At 35.9% G+C, this 22,569-nt stretch overlaps 1 protein-coding gene across 1 annotated transcript; it reads left to right on the forward strand.

The window, feature by feature from the left end:
* Positions 1-6,950: 6,950 nt before the first annotated feature.
* Smp_054320 (hypothetical protein) lies at positions 6,951-18,723 on the forward strand (the record flags this gene model as incomplete). Its single annotated transcript, XM_018789737.1, has 3 exons — positions 6,951-7,203; positions 8,445-9,080; positions 17,861-18,723. 3 exons carry the CDS (start codon positions 6,951-6,953, stop codon positions 18,721-18,723), a joined length of 1,752 nt encoding a protein of 583 aa, XP_018655150.1.
* Between the last annotated feature and the right edge of the window lie 3,846 nt (positions 18,724-22,569).

Below are 22,569 nucleotides of genomic sequence, written 5' to 3' on the forward strand. Positions count from 1 at the left end.
CGAGAAACTATTGAATAGACCAGCCCCATTGAATCCACCAGACATCGAAACAGCACACACAAACCTTTCTATAGATGTCACTCCACAAACAATGGAAGAAGTCAAGATGGCCACCAGAGAAATCAGAAGTGGAAAAGCAGCAGGACCTGACAATGGACAGGTTGGGTGCAACTAGACGATTTGTCCTATATATACGGACAAATGCAGATGAGGACAACCAGTGTAGCAACAAATTTTCATCAGTAGCACTTAACCTACACAAGGGAAATAACAAAATCCTCAAATACAACACGGAGAACACCAAACCAGTCACGCCTGATGGCGAAACTCTGGAAGAGGTGGAAACATTCACGTACCTGTACAGAATCATCGCTAAAGAAAGAGGAACCAATATAGACATAAAGGCGAGAATTGGCAAAGCGAGGACAGTATTCCTACAGTTGAAGGACATGTGGAACTCAAAACAACTGTCAACCAATATTAAAGTGAGGATCTTCAATACAAACGTCAAGATAGTCCTACTGTATGGAGCCGAAACTTGAATTATCACATTCATCATCAGGAATGTACAATTATTTATAAACGGTTGCCTACACAAGATACTCAAAGTCCGTTGGCCGGATACTATCAGTAAAAGCCTACTATGGGATAGAACAAACCAACTTGCAATTGAAGAGAGAATTAGGAAAAGATGTTGGAGGTGAATAGGACATACTTTATGAGAATCATCATGGGGACCCCTTCTCGACTAAACACTTTTCTTCAAGCTTGGATTGTGAAGTCAGAATTTGGTGAAGCTGTGAAAAAACTTCAGGATATTTAGAAAAAGAATCAATAACTGCAAGTGCATAGTATTTGCCAAGAAATGAACCACAATAGTCTTCACGAATTCTCTTCCAGGCCTCAGATGATTCTGGCCATTGAGTCTACTTCGAAGGCTGACTTTTTAGCTTATGACATTTACCACAATTGTTTGATGTATGACATATATCTGCATTTATCTCTGGCCACCAACATGTTAGTCTTGCCAAGGACTTCATTTATTTAACACCCAGATGTTCACTATGAAGATCTCCAAGGGCAGACTTGAGTAATGAAGGAGGAATAACAGCATGATCATTTAGACACAAAATACCATCAGGAGTAATAGATAACTCATCCCACTTTGAATAAAAGACAGAAAATCTATGTTTCAGATTAGCATTCCGATCTTCCCATAAAGCACTGAGTATACATCCAAAGTATCTACGAGTTTCTTTGATGAGATCTGAACGTCTCATCAGTAAAAGTTGAACTGACAAACAGTCTGAAGTGTTAACAGGTCTATCTTGTAATGATTGTCGAGAAATGTAGTCAAAGTGTTGAATTTGTTTTACACTCCTTTGCTGAATCGAATAGCCATAGGCACTTAAAGCAATACTCCATCATCACTTCCCGAAATATGGCTGCATAACAATTTAGACCAAATGGAAAGAAGTTGTATTTAAACAGACCAAAAGGAGTGTTAATTGTTGTCAAAAAAGATGAAGATTGATCTAAGGGGATTTGAAGATAAGCATCTTTCAAGTCGACTTTCGAGAACACTTTAGAACCATGAAATCAATTTAGAATATCTTCAGCTTCCACCGTCGTGCACGTTTGCTTCAACAAATGGGAGTTCAGTGTTAATTTATAATCACTACATATTCTAGGAGTCTTGCTATCCGACGTCAATGGCGTAACAATAGGAGTACCCCATGCTGAGGACTGAATCGATTCAATTACACATTTGCACACATATCGTTTAATGACACATGTACTGCTTCTCGAAGACCATAAGGAATTATTCGTCTTTTAAAAAAGACTGGATCACTTTGTACTTGAAGTTTTATAGGCTGAATTTTCATACCTCCACTACACTTGTCACACGCGGCTATCAAATCTTTGAGTAAAGCATCAGAATTCTTTGTAGAAACTAGTAAAGACAATTCCACTTTAAGTCTTTTCAGATTTTCTAAACCCAGTATTGACAGTTCTGATTCGCTAACTAAAAATTCACAAGGCATGCATGAAGAATTATCATCTATTATCAGCGATTCACAGTACCCTATTATGGGCAATCTGTGTTCAGTAATCCCCAATATTGGGATTTCAGTAGGTCTTACAACGTTGGCATCTAAAGATTTCAAGTTTTTGAATGAAATAATGGACTCTATACTACCTGTGTCCACAATAAAGTCATGAAATGAACCAAGGGATGTATACAATCGCTTTTGAATATGAATATCATCTTTTGAAACGGTGGGTGAAGATAAATGGTGATTGGGAACAGTCGGAGTATTGGGATCTAAATTACAAATTCTGGTACTATTTGAAGCAAAGTGAACAGTAGTTTTGCATACTGACTGAATGCGTGCTATTTCACCACATTTAAAACATTAAACATTGCGAACTGCACATGAATTACGAGAATGAAATTTGTCACAGGATAAACATTTACCAAACTTGCTCTCACCTTCGTTGTTTGCTTTGCAATTCCTTGATGAATCACTTTCATATTTTCGCGATTAAACGAACGCAAGTTTGATCGATCCTGAGATTGTATTCCATAATCACGACTGAGCAAAGTATAAGAAATTCTCATCGACTGGATATCAAGTTCATTCACTGCTTCGTAGTTAATACACGCAGTTCAAGCATCATGAAAGGAACTGTTTGGCATTCGTAACAACTCTTTTTCCAGACTTGGTATGTTAATTCCTGCAATCAACCGATCTCTCAGCTGTACACGAAGTTGATCACAAAAATTGCATTTGGCAGCTTGTTTTAGCGATTAAAGGATGAATTACCTAACTTTTTGGTTATTCTGACGAGTCATTTTATGAAAATTTGCTCTCTCACTACATTTAAAACTGGTGCACTTTACGCGATTTAATAGTAGTCCCTAATGAGGTACATAAGAAAATGAGATAGGCTTTTCTGAATATGCAGAAGTTTATAATAAACTATAGTCTTCCTTGCTGATGAATGTGATGAAATATGCTACGATTTTACCACCCTTGACGTCTTTCTTGGTCATGCTCCATAACTCAAACCTTTCCAGATAATCTTCAAAAGCTACAGAAGTTGAATGAATGTCCAACTGTTCCATCTCAGGCTCCATCGCAACGCCAGTGTGATAAATAGGAGTATTTGAATTATAGTAAAAACTAAAAATCTCAGAAAGAACTCAATTTAACCAAAAAGGACTATACGAACACGAACGTACGTATTGATGATGCAACGGATGTTCTAATTTTACAACTAGTTACCAGTAGCACCTTCTATGTTCGATCGTTCCCAGTCAGATAGAAATCAGAAGTCAGACGAGAAGAGGCAGGAAAGATATATTTGATTCGTTACCAATATATCGAGGACCTTTTCTATGAGCTGGCTAATGAAACGTAGGAGCTGTGTCCCACGCCGTGTTGAAACGTGATCTGGTGCGGATGCATGACCGAAAGCCTTCAGATAAACAAGTCCACTTAAACAACGTGGTCAGCATCCAATGTCGAACACTTAATGAACTATTGATTTTGGGGAATTATTTACAGCTACAGTATTGTATTAGGAATTCAAAATTAGACAGTCATCAGACACAAAGGAATCGTTAGTTCATACAAACACCACAAGTTTGTAATAAGAGCTCTATCAAGTACAAATTATTCGTCACTTTATACAAATACAACAAAAATACCTCGAATTTTATCCATGATTCTCATTGGTCACTTTAGGGACAGTTCAAGGTCGTTAAACCCGACAGTACTCAAATTGCTTTGGGAGGATGTTCTGTTTCTGTCCGACAATATCCAAAATATCTGCAGCTGTCCACCACTCCACACAACGTAGTATTAAATCAGAAGTAGGGTCTTCCTTATTTATTAACTGCTTTTTGTTGGCAAATCTCTACTAGTCATGTGTGTTGACATACGTATGTAACATGTTACATAGATATATAATTATACGTATACGTATAATCACAATTATACTAATCATTAGCAATAATAAGCAAACCATCCCAAACATTTTCAGTTATAATTTCACTTATCTTATGGTTTGCCTCGACCATGAGTAACTCCGATACTAAACTGATATATTGTTTCCCATCCCCAGCTTTATAGACTTTTTTAAAATGCTGATTAGCATCTAGTTATATATATCAAAGCATGGATGTTTTCCAATCACACACTGTAAGCATTTTCTGAAGTAAGCACTAATTGCCTCTATTAGTTCCAGTCCAGTAATGTATCAGTTTCTATGCTTATAATGAGTAATTTAACACTTCATTTCGAATGGAGATGTATATATCAAAGCAACCCGTTAATTATAACTGCTGTATTTTCTATGCTTCTCGTAAATCTTCCGTTTAGGACTGTCTGTACATCCCAAGTATACTGGTAGGAAATTTAAGTAATAAGACCTTATATTTGCTGGCGCAACCATCAGTCTAAGTTTACCTCTCAACTATGGTTCCTTAGGTGCAGACTGGTCTGCTTTTATACTGATTCGCTAATTGATGTGCAGTGAACAGTGACTAGTCGATATTTTTTCATTTGATATATAAAAATGCTTGCACAGTTATTATGACCACAGTGGCGAAACCATGTTGACTCACTGGTTAAAGACTTTAACAAGTCACCAGATGTTGAAGTTCCTGGGTGTCTCGTACTCATTTTTAATGTGAAAGTCCGACTTAGCCGTGGTGTTAATCTGGCTGTAAGGAGTTGAGTATACAGTGGGTCACGAATCAGTTAAACATCCTACCTGTGGAACGTGATCTCTTCTAGGTAAGGGCGTTTGATTACTGTGAGTTTCGTAATCGCTGTCCCCGAGGGATTTCTCACATTAGTAGTAATAATAGTAATAATAAGATAACGTTAAAAGGCAGGGAGATACTTTTCTATTCAATCGCTGTCGCGCCAAGTTTGTCGTGGTTTATTTAGTTTCTCACTTAACCTCCTGTAAATTGCTATGCTTTTACTGTAATTAATAGTTTGAGTGTCAACGTTTAATTACTTAAGGGTTCAAGTAATTGAATAACTAACAATAGCTTTATGTATTTCATAGTGTTTCACAAAAGTTCTAATTATTATTTTTACTTTTCCAACGTATTTCTTATAGATGATTTAATAATTGTTTGGAATATCAAAAGTCTAATGTCCCTCTCATCAGACCTCACAAAATGCCTTGCAATTACTTTCTGCCGGCAGTTACAACCGTCACGTCTTACTTTGCATGTGTTTGATTTGTTTATTTCTTTCAAGTATATCAACGTTACACATCAACACAATTCATGGCTTTCTCAAGCTATCCAAAACTGTTATCTTATTGGTCATGTTGAACCATACTTATTATTGATAGGTGGATCTTCCGCACATTTGCAAACTATAAAATTATCATGGGACAGAGGCCAACTTAAATCTCCTTTTGGTTTCTCAATCAACTCAGTGTGTATGTTTTCAGTTAGTTTGTAGTTACTCTTCATTTCTTAATGTATCAGATATGATGTGGCTCATAATACATTCTGTTGATCACATATAGTATTCATGAGGTTTTATACCTAATATCCTTTTTTAATCCTTTACGTTTAACGATGGCATCTTTATTCTTCTGATTTTATAACCAAGTAAATTTATACCTTAAAGCTGTTGGTGACCAAAAGTTCTCAGCCTTATACATTCTTTCGTTCATAGCTGTAATTAATAACCAATACATAGAGTCTGATAGACTATTTTTCTGTGTACTCTAATCTTGTTAAACAGGTCGAACATGTTGTTAGGTATAAGGATAGCGTTTGTTGATAACTCTCTAAAAAACTGCTTGTTCAGTCTTTTTAGTTTTCACTAATAGAGTATACATAACCAAAATCAGAGCTTTCGGTTCAGTAAAATAAATAACATTGTACGAATCCGATAGCACTGATCGTAACAGCTTTCAAATGTCTACAAGTGAAACATAATACTGTTTCATTCAGCGGAACGTTTCACACCTCAAGAATTTCAGGATGCTAATACTTAATTGTATTTGTAGTAAAGTAACGCGTATGACGTATTTATCAGACTCCTCTCCTGATAACTAAAACGAATTTATTTACTAGTTGATCTACAAATGCTTACAAATGATCATGTATATATTTCGTTCTATATTCCGTACAGCAGCAGATAATGTACGTCTTAAAACATTTTAGTCAGCGACTAGTTGTTCAGTCTTCTGATATCAAATTACTGATGAGCTATAAATCGATAGAAGTACACCCGATCGACTAAATTGTAAATCTACTCATTTCTCGTCATAACTACGGAACTGTCCAATCATTTTTCTATTAGACCATGTTAGCCCCTTACTCAAAATAATATTCATATAACCAATAGTTTAGATACGTTATTAGCTTCTTAATAACTTAATACAAAAGATTTCTGACACATTGGTTTAATGACTATCCTGGTGAGTAACTTGTTCGTTATCTCTAAGCAGCCATTAACTGGGTAGAACAGCCTTTCGTAAAATTCTAGTTACATCTAATGGAAACTGAAAATAAATAAACAAACAATTTACTTGATAAACATATTAAAAGTCTCAAGCTACTCATACGTTTACCATTTTTAGGGAATCTGAGTGTATATCATAACTTTCAGCAGCCTAGCATTAATTTGCTTTCAAACTTGCATTTCCACTATATGCATCGGAGTAATGTGCAAATTTAGACATCAACCTAGGGATACAGAACAGTGGTTCTTGCTTGAAACCGTACTCAAGAATATTGAACAACTTGCCTACTTACCGCATACCATCACATATGATCAGTATTATTTGTTCATTATGCTGGAAAATTGATTGGTTTTGTATTATTGTCTTGGCGTTCATAGCAATTAAAATTGTTCCTATACTACCTGTTTACATGTTCTGGTCCTTTCTATAAATTCTATCTAAGAATGATGTTTATTCTTATAGCAGATGTTGGTTCCTGGTTCTTGGAGACTTCTCAGTTTAATGCAATGCGTTTGGAGGAGGTTATCTGTCAACTAGTTTGGCAAGTTACACAATCCGAACCTAGTTGTTCAGTAGAACGTCTAGTCAAATATCTTGAAGACGTATATCGCAGCATACAGCTTCCTATCCCTTCACTAGAAGATGTGAATAATTCTTTGGCAGTCTTAACTCGAGCTGGAGCGATATATTTTAGCGGTAATTAAAACTCTGTTATTTCTTGTGTATTAATTCATAACTGAATATCTAACTAGTTTGTTTTACTCATTATTCAAGCATGTTTTTTATATTTATTAAAGTGGACTCAGTTTACATTAAATGTATAGATTATATATGAATAATCTCAGGGATTGGAATTTAAGTAATTATCCAGCTTTTTTTGTCGAAGATAATAGTATTCGTAATTTGTACTCATATGAATTTATTTTTAAACTAATTCTGAAATAACACGTCAGCAATAATCATTTGCGTAATAGGAAAGTTGTTGACTAACATTTGAAGCTATAGATCTATTGTACATCAGAGTATTTAGCTGCAAATTGATTTTTTTACCAAGTTTAATAACATTTTTGTATTTTCATTATAATTTTATACTCTCTCATGGAAGTTAATTCGGTGAAGATTACTTATGAACTCAGTGTTAGATCAGTAGTTTTTTATAATTAATTATGACAGTCTAGTTTATAAAATGCTTTAATAGAAATAAATGGATCAGTTTGGATAAGAATATAAACAAAGCTCCATGAATAAAATGGTAAAGATCCAAACGATCAGATTCATATGAAAATTAGGAATGATCTGAACGAACAAGAGTTTTTATTTATGGAATCTAGTAATCCTTACTGATAGTGTGAAATCACCAACCAACAACATTATCCGTTCTATAAAACTATGCGAATGAATATCAAAGGTTTTAGGATGTGTAGCAAACAATTTCTTTTTTATAAATCTCACCCTGCATGTTTAAGCCAATTTAAGTGAAATCATTCCCGTTAGTTTCTCAAGAGTTGCTTCTGACTAAGAATGTAATATACTAACCCAAGAATCAGTCAGTAGCCTTTGTTATCACCTGTAAACTGTCACTGATCGTTTGTTCAATTTTTCAGATCATGAACATATACATTTAGATATTTTACTAAGTAATGCGTATTTATGTATTTATAATCCCATAGAGTTTTTGTATGCATTGAAGTAGAGAGTTTGTGGCGTGTTGAATTTGAAGCCAATTTTTCTTACAGACTAACATCAGAACCATTGAAAACCATAGGTACTCGTCCACTGTTTCGTCCCAGACTGAAGTTCCTTAGCTTTCTTATGGCTAATGATTTTATTTATATATACGTGTTGTGTTTCATACTTATTCTTAGTCATGTTAGGTCTATATCCATCTGTTTCTTCTCTTTTTTATCTCTCTATGTACATTTATACATCCAAAATAGGTCACGGATACAATCTTCTGACACCTGAAAAGTTAGCTGTTGCAAAATGGCTTGAAACTGTACCTGAAATATGTACAGACACTGAAAGTGTCTTGGATTGTCCAACTTTAAAATCAGCCCCTCTAGCAGAAACGGAGCCATTCGCACAAAATGCATCTTTATCTGATCCAGTTAACCGTTGTAATATTGTTCAAAACAACGACCAACTTCGTAATGCTAAACATAAAGTTGGGAATTCTACACATTATCGAAACACTAGTGCTCTGGTGCCAGTCCCTGAAAATCTAGAACTAGAACATTTGCTCAAGTCTTTCAGTGCACATTCCATAAGTTCATATCACCTTCGAAGTAATCATATAAGTCATTGCAATCCGGTTGTATTTGTTTCACCTACAAATAGTTTAAAATACCTCAATTCTCAGTTTCCCCTAACTTATAAAACAAATGAAATCAATAGTAATTATAAACCTAGAGTTATAAAATCAGCAAGAGAAAATGTTAGCAAGTTTAGTTCAGCTGATGTGAGTGATTCTCTTCAGTCGCACACGGCTCGGTCTAAAATCAAAATCCCGCATCATTCACAAATAGAAACACCTTCATTCGCCAAATATACTAAAATACCATCGAACAAAAAATGTAAGTTCTTTTCCGTAAATTAGTCTTATATATATATATATATATATATATATATAATGTTCGGATAAATTCCGTAATTGTCAATATTTCTTGAGAAATGTTTGTGGTTTACATTTATCTTGGGACGTTTCATCTTTGTACATTGAGTCTCTACCTTATTTAAGCGAAGAGTTTCCAAACCCAAGTGAGTTGTCATTAACTTCAGCAACATTTATTGTAGATGTTTGCGACGTTAATTATCGTAAAAAAACTCTTTTGTAAGCCTACTTCTATAAATGTGAAGAGCTCTTCTGAATTGGATACTGCTCAATGTCTTCATTCGAAACCTCATTTATATTTAGTACTCTGTGCATAAAATTTATGTTAGCCAAAGGGAACTAACATTCAGGCCAACGATGTATTTATAATTAATATTGTTCAGTGATAAAAAACTAAAGTACATTCACAATAATCAATTTACCATAATCCAATTCATTAGTTAGTGTTAAACAAAACATAATATCCGTAAATAAAATAATCCTTTATAGTAATTTATAGTTCATTTTAACAGATAAAAGTATTTCTTGTAAATGAATCTTTTGGCTTTTAAAACTTTTTCAGTACTCTAACAAAAACGTTATTCACTTGTCTCGATAGGCTTTAATAATTTTAATAGTGATCTCTCTCCCTCTCTTTTATTTAAGGGCATCATTTTGTTTCTAAGCAATTGTATAACCAACTAGTTTTTTTAATGGTAGTAATTCATTCATAAGCCAGTTTCTTAAATGAATTTTCATAAATATTAGTATGTATATCTATTGAACTAGACTAGATGAAATTTATTTAGTGCCAAGATTTTCGGCTTAGCACTATCCTGATATTAAAACTCCCACATTCTTACAAAATTCTACTGTGGAAACATTGCAACTTTATTTGAATAAATATTAATTTACAGACTTGCTGTGATGACAATATATAACGCTCTTGTCCTGTTATATACATGGACATTGTTTTAAAATAAATATTTTATTCAAAACAACCATAATGTCAAGATAGTAGAACGTCTTTCCTCTCTTTTCATTTATGTTTATCATTATCTTATTACCTGTGTAATATTAATTACCACTGTGTATTCGATTTTCCTCTGCAATCAATATTTATTGCTTCACATCCTTTGCTTTTTATTCGGTTGGTTTCCTCTATATGTACTGATATGCAATGTGTGGAAACTTGGGACAGTACATATCCCCTGTAGGTCTTACACATTACCTATGACAAACATACTACTAGATTGACAATATTGACAGCTAAATATTCGCAGTCAATTTCTTATCGACGACAGGGATTAATTCAGAATACCCCTGAAGCGACATCATGTTATTTACACTTTATTTTATTGTTTAAATCCATCTTAACAGTGCCGAGTACTCGTTTAATATTTTCTTAAGAAAAGGTTAACTTTCTGTAAGTTTGCCAAATAGATATATTATGGAAATACGTTTATTATATGATTACAAAAAGGGCGTAAAAAAGTATATTTCAAATTTCTTCTTAATCACTCTGAAGTAGCATATTACATGACAATTTGTCGTTAATAATATCAGGTAAATCCTATCCGATGATTTGTAAACTTCACTTGTTTACCGTCTTTTGGTAAATTTATAGATATTTTATCTCTTATTAAATACATGCTCAAAGGTCTGGTAAGATTTATGACAGTTTCTAGGGTCTAAATATGTAGTTCACACGGCAAACGTTGCCCTTTTAATTCTACTTTGTTTTGTTTTCGCATCATATTTTAATGTGTATGCCACTTCCATGATCCATTATCATCTGTATACAGTCTATCTAAGCTAAGTTTAAAAAAGGGACTCTTAGATAGATCATTGTATTTATCAGTTACCTGACGTTACTTCCGTATTTAGCTGTCGCCTGTGTAAAACTACAAAACTTTATGTACAGATATTCCTTTATAGATAAGATTTGTTCGTTTTTTATCAAAATAATGTATATAATGTATATAATAATGAATATATGAATACTACACATATTGTAAGAGATTGTTAACGACAATACCCAAAAAGAAGTATGTTGGACAAAATGTATGTAGACAAACAAGACGTGAATTGTACGGGTGATTATAAGATAGTGTTGCTTTTTTTACGGCTATCTTTTTTATTGAAAATATAAGTTAACTTAAAAGAATCTGAATTCGTCTGAGCCTATGGTTCTTAGTTTTCTGTAGTTACATCAACTGCATGAATAATAGTAATTAACTTGTGTTAATGGGCAATTAATGTTGAAATTTCCATTATTGCTAAACAGACATTGCAAAAAACATTCCGAAAAATATACTTTCATTAGATTGTTGCACCTGTCTTATCGCTTGAAATCTTTTACTTATTCCATTTACAACAAAATCCCCTCAACTTCTCACTTTATATTATAATAATTTACAAAGATATTATTATGCTTCTTTTAAAGTGTTTTTTAAATTTGTAAATCATTTGACTATATTGTTACCAGTGAAGAGAATAAGCATATTCTAAAGCTTATAATGCAAATGAGATGTAATATTTATTGTTTCTTTGGGCCTGGGATAGAGCGGAAGATATCCGGATAGGAGATCCAAAATATACTCAGATACAATTATTCTAAGTATATAAATATATATTTATTCAAAAGCTGAAAGTTTGTATGTATTGTAATCCGTACACATTGTTGCAGATGCTCTTCAAATAAGTATTTCAAGTCATTGTAGGGAGTATATATGTATACATTTGTCAATATGACAGAAAATTATTGAGTATAATGCTTAATAACATGAATCTTGGTTAACAATGTATACCTATTTTTAAGTTTAGCTATACATAAAATAATAAAGTAACATTTCGCCTCAAAGCGTTCTAAAACAAACTCCTTTGTCTTGTCTGTCAAAATGAAAACACTGCCCTAATTCTATCATTTTTAAGTGCTTCTTTTGATATAGCTGTACTTTCTGTACCAATTATTTCGTCGTTAAATATGAACTAGTCATAATTGACATAAAATCTGAGACAAATATTGATTAGCTCAAGTTGTAGTACCAAATCACCACAACTAAATACAATTAAAAATGTGTATACCAAACACATCGATATAAACCACGCACTAATTATAGTGAAAAAGACCAAACATTCAGAATACGGTTTGAGTAATAATTGTCCCAGAGAACTCAGTTGGTGAAGATTAATAGCCTGATTCTCCATCTTCGCATGGAGTACCCTACAGCGAACTCCGGCGCTGCCTACTCGATCGTTTTATGATGCGCAACTAGTACTTCAAAGACACATATGATTAAAAATATAGAGCCTACGCATGTCTTATGCTTTCATAAGTCATATCTCACAGGTATAGAATAGTACAGAGCGAACTGCTCCTCATCATACTAGCCCTCTCTCTAGCAGACAAACACCACAGGTGGTCCAGTGAGACTTCCAAAGTATGTCAATTGCTCAACTTCTTCAACCACTCCACTCCCTATGATCGACTTGGGTGACTAGCTCTAAAACAGAATTTCGTATCTGAAGGAACATCCTAACCATACTAGTATTACTACTCAAGACGTTTAGGAGACTGAATTTTGTCAGGATTATCACCAAACAAGACGGTGTCATCTGTTTATTCTTAGTCAATAAGTAAATATGCTGACAGGAGATAAATCTCTATGATGTCAGATAAAGAAAGTGTAATTTATAGGATAGTAACTATAACGAAATAAAGTTGAAAAGGGAGGTAGTGGGCATCCAGATGAAACTGAACCACCATTCTTACAGATTTCCAGGATCAAGTCATCAGGTGTCGCTGCTCCCTTGCTTCAGATTTGCTATGGCCTTTTCAATTTGATCAATAGTCTCAGTAAAGTGGTGAAAAATGTTTTGATTTGCCATCTAGATCGCTGGTAGTTACAGGCTACCGGAAGGTAGTTGAAAGCTTCTGTATCTATTTCGCCCGTCGTTCCAGGCTAAAAATAGATCAGGGTTTTAGCTTTTTCTCAAATAAACCGATCAACAAATGACTTTTTAGGACCTTTCTAATACGTTTGAAAAGTTATCTATTTGTATTTATCGACTCTGTTTTCTATTTTTCGCGTCCGTCATTTACGGCTTATTTCTTTATTTATTTAAACACATATATATTAGTACAAAAGGGCACCAGATACATATGCGCCACACAAAATAATGAAAGCAGCAAGAGAAGGGATGAAAAGATAAGGCGGACTGAAATGTACAACCAGAAGACTCTTTCAGTTAAGAAAGTTAGAACCACTCTTTATGTAGAAAGTAAAAGAAGGTTGCAGCAGGTTCGTCACTGGCTTCTATTCTGAGCCATATCTGATAACGTCTCTAGCCACTGTGTTGCACCATCTCTCGGACCCCAGCCAGGGAGTCGTGAAGGACCAACAGAAGCTAGCCCTTTGCAGCTTTCTTTCATGCCACGAGAAAGACTGCCTCAGTATTTGTAATCGGTGGAAGCATTCACTTTCAACCAGACAGTGACTGGAGATCGTTTAGATAGGAAAGATTTTCCACCATGGGCGAGCTGCTGCATAAGTTGAAAAGTAAGGATACACAAATTGGGGATAAAAGGGGGTGAGTTAGCGATATGGTAAATAATAATAATGATAATAATAATAAAGGTAATAATAATAATAATGTAAATTGTCTTGCTTCTAGTATCAGCAGGGATAGTATCGTCAATAGAGTTCATCATTTCATTTATTTGTGTGTGGGCTGTGATACTGCCCGGGTGCCCAAACCGAAGCAGGTGGTTTTCTTAGGGGGCCACACCAGGAGCCTTTGACCTAAAGGTCTGATCCACAAGGCAGTGGAGCATCGTGAGGAGATGCAGTCCCATGGTAGCCGTCGACCAATGACAGGTTCGTCCGCCATTCGTTCCACCAGGATACTGGAGCCCATGTGCACCATTGGTTTGGAATCAGGGTTTCCCAACTCCCCTAGGTGAACCCTCCATGTCCACCAACCCGGTTAAAGCGCCGGACATTCGCTTTTCGTCCTCTCACTTTCGTAAACAACAACCCCGCCACGAGAAGGCAGTGAGTAGGACTTCCCTGGCAGAGGCTATATATTCGCTGGCCATGTGAAAGCATTTCAAGAGGGAGAGTAGACTCTCCCCACTCTCGACCGTACCAGGGCATTTGGGGGCATTTACCGCTACTCATAGTCGTTTTATAGACTTTTAGTCAGTCTATATTTAGGTTGTCTCCGTTTTTTGTCGTGTTCGGAGTCTAATAAGATGAGTTTCTGGGCATCTGCTAATGTAGTAAACACCACTAGTGTCCAGTGATCTTTCTTGATCTCTTAGTTTGAGACACTAATAAATAACACTGCTGTTTGGACATCATCCCAAGCGACTTCATGGAGAATATCACTTGGAAACAACATATATAAGCGAACAATACGATTCTTAACTACATCCTCATCAGTCTGTAAAACACGAAAATATTTATATGCATATATGAAATCATCAAAAAAATCAAGTCAGTTTATGGGTCGATGATAAAACAGGGGAATAGATCACATAAATAAACAAGAAGAAATTACAAATTGATATTGTGATGACAGGTGTACCAGTTGTGATAAAAATAATAAAGGCTTGAATCAATTTTTCATGGTAGGAAGTAGGCCAACGACTTGAAAGAATGGACACAGATAACATTCATTAAAATTCTAAAATTGCGTAGTTAGATGTGTTCTGATAATTGGAAAGTGAAGTGTATATTTAGAAAAGAGGTTGAAGATAAATAATAAACAACCTGCTTGAATATCTGGGCTACCTGTTCCTACCATCTAAATATTTCAAAAAGTCATTAAGTTTTTTTGTTCTTAATACATCATTACGGCTATTGATCCCATAACCTATTCGGGTGCGTTTCTGAAAAGTGTACAGCCTTTCGTTGTACAAGTTACAAAAGGCCCAATCAGAGATATCGTGGCTGCTGGCAATATGCAGCGAAAAGAGTGTACATTATTTTAGGTGTCGATTGACTAGACTAATAACTTCTAACTGGTAACCACTCAATATTTATTGTCAGAATCGACCAAGAAGTAAGAAACGGAGACTTGTTGAAATACTTTGTGCTCAGAATTCTATATTGTACTAAAAATACAATATTGAATAAAGCTAATAATAACAAATTAATTAAAGAGTATGGGGAGTCATAAACAAAGTCGTTTATTAAAGCTAATTCGCCAAAAGGGGAGGTAAGGGTCTTACAAATTTCTTACGAATGCACAGAATTAGATTGTTGACTTGGATCTTTATAGCCTCTGGTATGTGTAAGGGATGAGATGGAACTGAATAAGGGAAACTAGTAGGTATATGATAAATTACTTTGAACGATTTGTTTTTGTCTACTACATGACCACTATTGATCACTTGTAATAGAACAGAGCTGCGTATTGTTTTGATGATACTCCCAATCACAAAGTGTTCACTAACTCGTTGACTCAGTTGTCTGGTTGGTCGCCAAATGTAGCTTTCTCCACGGGAGGAGCTGAATTTTTAAATACTCATAAATGTGGTAAAACCAGATAACTTATCTATTGGACGAGCAATCATAGGTCGTCTGGAAAACTACAGACAGAGGCTAGCTTCATTAAACATCCTCTTTGTTTAGTCAGGTTTTCATTAAACCTTGTGGATAACCTATTTCAGTCAACGTATCATGAGTGAGCTTTAGCTTCTTGTTTATAGTGTTTCAGCATATCTTACTAACTCTACTTGAAAGACATCTATCTAGGTTTATCTCGTGATTAATGGATACAAAGCTGGAGGAATGCGCGCAATGGGTTGCTGAAGAAGTGTCTCTATACACACCTACTGATGCAACCACTTTCCTTTCTGTTTCACAAAACATCAAGGATATGTAATCTCTTTTTAATTTGCTCCTCACACGTAGATCTGATTGCTGAGTGTATTTTTTAAAATCGATTTAAGAGTTTCCCAATTTTCTGATTAACAATAATGAAAGTATCATTGTAATCGGTTTCGTTCATTAGAACTAGCCATCCTGCTTATCTGGCTTGCTTATGATCAGAGTATTATATTTTCTAAACATACGTAAAACATCTTGATGCTGTTTGGGAAGTGGTGATTTCACGCTATATTTGTTAATTTTGTACTGTTGGCAGACTTCAACTATCGTGTTCTCAAATCTAGTAATTTTATCGAGTGAGGTAGAGACCAAATCTGTTGTTCGTGGAAATAAATTCACAAACTGGACATCGGTATCTAGTTGGTTTATTCTATTTCCATAGTCACGAAATCTAGGGCCGGGAGATAAAACCTGTAGTTGCACTATATCTAACCTAACACTGGGTGAATCGTGAACGCACTGCTCTGCGTCCATAGGGAACTTTTTTTTGGTTTTTGACGGCCTAATGATATCATTAGTTTTGTTCCTAATTTTTCGAATCTACTTTTAGTTACACTGTCAATATAATCCATGAATTGTGATTTTATTTCCGGCGGAATGTTATTGATAGATTTCTTTCCAGATCGATTATGTGCATTTTTTTCACGAATCTGCTTGGTTAAGTGCCCGTTGTTTAAGGGTTCTGGAATTAGAATAGACTTTGTTTCGGCGTTAGGAATCCCATTATGAAGAATATTTATCAGTCTATACAATCATTTATAAATTCTAACGAAGTTTTCTAGAACCCTCAAAAGACAGGTACTCTAGCTTGATATAAATTTCGAGCGCTTAAAGTTGTTTCATGGAATTTAGTTTCACTAAAATAGAGATAACATTCCATGAACTCAGATCGTTAATCCTAGTGGTACATGTGAAAAACGCTGACATTTCTTGAGTTACCTGAAAAAGAAACTGGGTCAGTGATGGTCTTGACAACTTAGAAGTGCAACCTCAAGGGACAACTGCTGGAGAGTAATCACGCGAAATTTTTGCCTTTTTAATTTATCAGCGTTGCACTCTTAAAGCATATATATTGCCAAGTTCCACGTTGCATATAAATAAATGACTAAAAAACAAGTATACCTCGAGGCAACTTAATAATCAGCTAGACCATCAAGTTATCAATCCGAAACATAGAAATTAACCATTTATTTATCAGCATCAAGTATGTTTGTGGTGTGCTATGTATCTCACATAGTCGCTTACTTTTAGAACAAATCCTTCACGGTGGTCATAGCGGAGCGTAATATTAATCATTGACTGTAGATCTAACGTATGCTGTGATTCCTGTCCATTATAACGTCTTTGTTTCATTGAATGGTTTCGAAGTTTTCTAATTTGAACCACTTAGTGTTCATGTGCCACTGATTTTTGTGTCATAGAATGTTACGATATCGAATTTCTTCTCAATTACCTCCATTTCATTTTTAAAAAGTTATCATCTGATTGTACAATCTCTCTTATAGTCTCAGAAGAAACCTATGTGTTTCATTATTCATACAAAGCTGCCGATAGCAGTCACTGTTTTTTTATGAGGAAGGTTCGGTAGGAATATTAGCTCATTCTAATCCCTTATAAGTATTGTTTACACGGGAGATGAAAAACAATAAATGCCACCCCATTGGTCGTACGATAATTTGGTTACCAACTTACGATCTTGTGGTTGCTATTTGACTATAACGATTTAGCTCGACTCCGGAGCTAATAATCCTTGTCACAGACAATTGCATGAAACCCCACGTTATCACTTAGAGTAATATCGAGTGTTTGTAATTTATTTTTACCTCATTGTATACCACGACTATTTTAATCGTCGCCAATTCAGTTCATTCCCCAGGTTTTTTAAAGTGGATTTTGGAACGATTTCAACATCTTCGTCTTTCTTGGCGTCCCAGTTATCTGTCATGCGTTGAAGATCAGATTATGCATCCTCAAAAAGGTAAGACATCTCAAGTAATGAAAACTGCTAAAGATGAGTATCATGTTCCCAGTCATCCTGCAAATCAACCACCTCAAAACCATGCGATATCCCACTACAGCTTTTCTCCTAGCAACTTACGAAGATGCTTTAGTTTGTCGGATGAGGGGAAATCGAATAAAACTAACGACCAAATTATAAAAAATTGTAGTTCCAGTATGGAGGCATCATTCTCTTCAGAGATTTTGAATGTAGAATCTAACGGTAAGAGTGACAGAAAACGATCAAGTTATCCAAGCAAACAATTACATTTGTTTTCTCACAAAGATCATCATAGAAATCATTCAGTAGCATCCTTAAATGTTAGCTCAGTGTCTTTTGCGAAAAATCATTTTCAAAATGACGGTATTAAATCAGTACCACGTCAAATTACTTCACCTCCCACTCTGGTGCGTAACATTTCAAAGAATGCCTCTAATTTTTCTATGCAACGCAGCGGCTGGACATCTACTATTCGAGATAGTGGGTTCGTAGAAGGACTACATCGCCCTTGCATATCTGGTTCTTTTATACAATCTAATTTTTCGAAATCTTCCGAAAGTTCCAATATGCATTATAATCCTAGATCAGACAGTTCGCGAAAGGCGTCTGTTAACTCCTCAAATCTTTGGTGGTACACAGGATCCAGTCGCTTGGCGCCTTCTATAAGAGCTTCCAGGTCACAATTCATTGCTTCTAATAATGTGAATGTTGTCAAGGAATACCATTGAGACTACGCGTTCAATTTATTAACTATCAGTTAGAAGTCGCCAATCCTGTTACATCTTTTAGCAAATGTACATAGTGTTTTTTGCATTTATAATACTATTATGCATTCAATAGTTACACTTTTTGTCTTTCCGAGATTTGAATAAACCTATTTTTGGATGCGCTCAGAACTAAACATACGAATTTCGTAATCGATAACATACTTAATTTAAATTATTTCGAAGAAACTCCTTCACTGCCATTTTTATCTCTGCTTTCTCTTTGCTGCCTTATCATGACTGTAATCTTTTTAGAATTGTTTATTAGAAATACAACTGATACAGACAACCGGTTTGGCTCCAATACATACGCAAATTCTTGTAGTGTACTGGTTGATACTTTTTAAGAGCAGTACTATACTAGTCCTCTTCGAGATTAATATGATTTCCAAATTTGCCATAAAGTTCTTTCTTTAAATTGTTCATATGAACTTTGCAGTCGCTGATGCGTTCTTCGAGGTCCACCATTCGCAATTTTACTTTTTCCTTGGCCGCTGAAAGCTCTTCTCCAACTTCATCATTCGACAAGTGAAAAAATGTTTCCCCAATAAGATATCTTTTTAGCTTTTAAGGTTGTTTTAGTTAATTATATGATACATGTTTATTAGTAAAATATGATAATACGAATCGACAAAACTGGCTTTTCGTAGATACATAATTTGCCTAATTAGTTTTTGCTTACACATACTAAAAGACGGGTCGAAACTGTTGCCAAGGTGTCGAGTAAAGGAAAGATTCAAGGAATTAATTAGCATATATTTTATTCATCGCTGTGAAATGATTTGGATACTACAATTCTAGCTTTAGAAATAGAAGCCATCAGGTTTTGGCAGCATCCGAACGTGTGGATCTAACTTGGACAGTTGTTGAGTCTATAGAAAAACAATTAGGGACAAGCTGATCAGCCACTTACAAGCGCTGTAATTAGTGCTTAGAAGTCCCTTTAGAGAAAGGAAATGGATGACAGCAGAGGGTAACGACCAACCTGTATGATAATAAGCTTAGTCATTTTAGCCAAGCTTTTAGTAACTTATCAATGATCTACACACCAATTCTGCGATTGTATACAGCGTAAAGTAGTAACCCCGTAGGCAATTACAGGAAGAGCGAATGTGAATGAAATCGAATGAGGAAATATGTTGGGGAACACATTAGTTAACTATTAAACGTGTTTTGAATATTCAGAAGTATATTTTCGAATGTATAATGACCAAGTACGCTACTTGTGGTACTTAACATCTGCACATCTCGAAACAATGAGACTGGTGTCGTACGTCATGATTCAAACATGACAGGACATCGCAAAGAAGCTACCGTACGTTCGTTTTGTTACTAAAACCCCGCAGAGATAATTATTGAAATAGTTATAATAATTCAAGTGACTTATCCTAAGCTTTGAGCACAAGGTTTTGAAGAGTATTGCTCCAGTGATTTTTAAAGGCTGGAACGCGTGCTGCATATCATAAACTACTATAAAAGAGGTTGTACACAAACTCAGGACGATGGAATCAAAAGTAGATAATTACTGCGCGCAGGATACATATAGACTTCCACTTAAATAAATTGAGACTCATACATAACTAAATGGTTCTAGACGAAATATCTTTCGATCAACGAGCTTTCGTATCTAGCAACAGTAGATCACCGACGTCTTCAGATAGGAACCTAGGTATATTTAACAACAAAAATATTGGTAAACTGTAGCGAGATACTGTCCTTAGTCCTTGAAAATATGTCAAGCTTTGTATTGTAGGAATGCTGGTACGTCGATTTGACTACCTCAGCTGGCAGCAGATTCAATAATTTGACCACTCGTGAGGAGTAAAAGGTGTGCTTATACTTCATTCTGCTATGTTGTGTCTTTAAATTCTGGTTGTTACCCTCAAATTTTGTGTTGGGATTGAACATCCATAGGTACTTAAGGAGGTTTCCAGGAATGTTTCAAATACTATAAGACACTAAGCCACTTTATTGATGAATATACTCTAAAGTGTAAAGGTTCAGTGATTTGTTGCGCTCTTCAAGAGGCTCGACTTTAAGTCCCCGAACTGATTGCGTGTCTCGTCGTTGGATACGTTCCAATGTATCTTTATCCTTTCGGAGTGTAGGAGGAAACAATATGTTCTCATACTTTAAGTGGGGTCAAACAAGACCGTTGGAGATCATGTGGAAGGTTCTTCCGTTAAACTGGCCAAAAGCGCACTTCAATGTTACCAGTGCAAGGTTTGCTCGGAAGTCGTTTTTGTCACAGTTAGCGTAATACTTCAAATCGTAAGGTATCGGTACTCCTAAATCTTTTTCAACTAGGGATACTTCTAGAGAGCAGTCATCTAAGTTGTATTTGTAGTCTTCAACATGTCTCAGATGGACCAATTCGAAGTGTTAAAGGTAGGTCCGTTGTTGTCCGCCAAACTTTTAAGTAGAGTCAGATCCTCCTGAAGTCCCAGCTTATTGTTTTGGTTGCAAACTCCTCTGCAGAGTTCCACATCATCAGTGAAAAGTAATAAACCAGACGACACCTGCTGTGAAAGGTCGTTTATATAAATAAAGAAAAGGAGAGGTTTTAGTACTGAACCCAGGAGGAACTCACGAGGACATTCCATAGCCTGAGAGAAAGTGAGGTTCACCCTGATCTTAAGAAGTCGATTTAAATGGGAACTAAGTCAATCAATTTATGATGATTTGAAACTCGTTCGTTTGAGCTTATTGATAAGACATTTATGACTGACTCTATAAAAAGCTTTGGAAAAGTCAAGGTATATGACGTCACCCCCCCCTTCGCGATCAATGATGGTTGTCCATCTTCCCACCGTGTAAGTATTTACGTAGACAGTCGTTTATTAGGGACTTCATAGTTCTCGAGGGTATTGGGAGAAGTGTTACAGGCCGGTAGCTGCTGTATTGCCAATCTCTGAATCGTGATACCAACCTTCGCATTTGTCACACTGTATACAACAGGTGACAGGAAAACGGCATCCAGGTCGATTACATGAGTTATTCATGACCATGGTGGAATGTGTTAATAGATGGATTTTAGCAGAAGTTTACGACCATAAAACAGAGAGAGATACACTCAGAATGGGTGGTACAAGAAGCTAGGGTATACTCCCGACCGTTGCTGCTACCTTGACGTGGTGGTCGGGCTTGCCTATCGTGATGATCCAATCGAGCTATGCTGGCTGGAACAATCGTTCCTCAAGGTCCTACCATGCCAGACAGGTCGGTTGAAGAGCGGTGAGACTAAAAGCAGCAATCCCAAGGTCCGAAGGCGAAGTCGTACTGCTGACTGTACAGAGGTGTGAAAGCAGTAAGGTGTTTCCTTCAGACAACCAGCATGACAGCGATGCTGCCTTCCCACAAGGTGGAGTGGGGTTAGAAAAGGTCGACCCTAAAAATGCACACCTCGCCTTATCCCACGGATTTCCGTCTCCGGCGGTAAGGACTTTTGAAGAACGGAGCTAACACGTCAAAAATCCCCCACAAAAAGGCCGTGCGTGACCGGCCTCAAGCAGATGTCCCTTGGGCACTGCGGTCACGCTCCCAGGTCGTTAAGACCAACACTAATCCAACTTCTTTTTCAGGTCCCTCAAGAAATACCCTTCCACGGTGTGGGCAGCCGGGAAGTGATACTAGCCCTCATACCCTTAACTGCACACAAGACCAAGTTGGTCGCTTTTCAATCCTTCCCTACACTAATAACTCTGTTATCTCCTCGACTAACCTTTCCACGTCCTTTTATCGCGTCGCACCGCTAGGGCAAACGATTCGAGTACACAGAACGTTATTCCTGGTCTCTTGAAACCACGCTCT

The sequence above is a fragment of the Schistosoma mansoni genome, chromosome W (genome assembly GCF_000237925.1).
Source record: "Schistosoma mansoni strain Puerto Rico chromosome W, complete genome".
Classification (NCBI taxonomy): domain Eukaryota; kingdom Metazoa; phylum Platyhelminthes; class Trematoda; order Strigeidida; family Schistosomatidae; genus Schistosoma; species Schistosoma mansoni.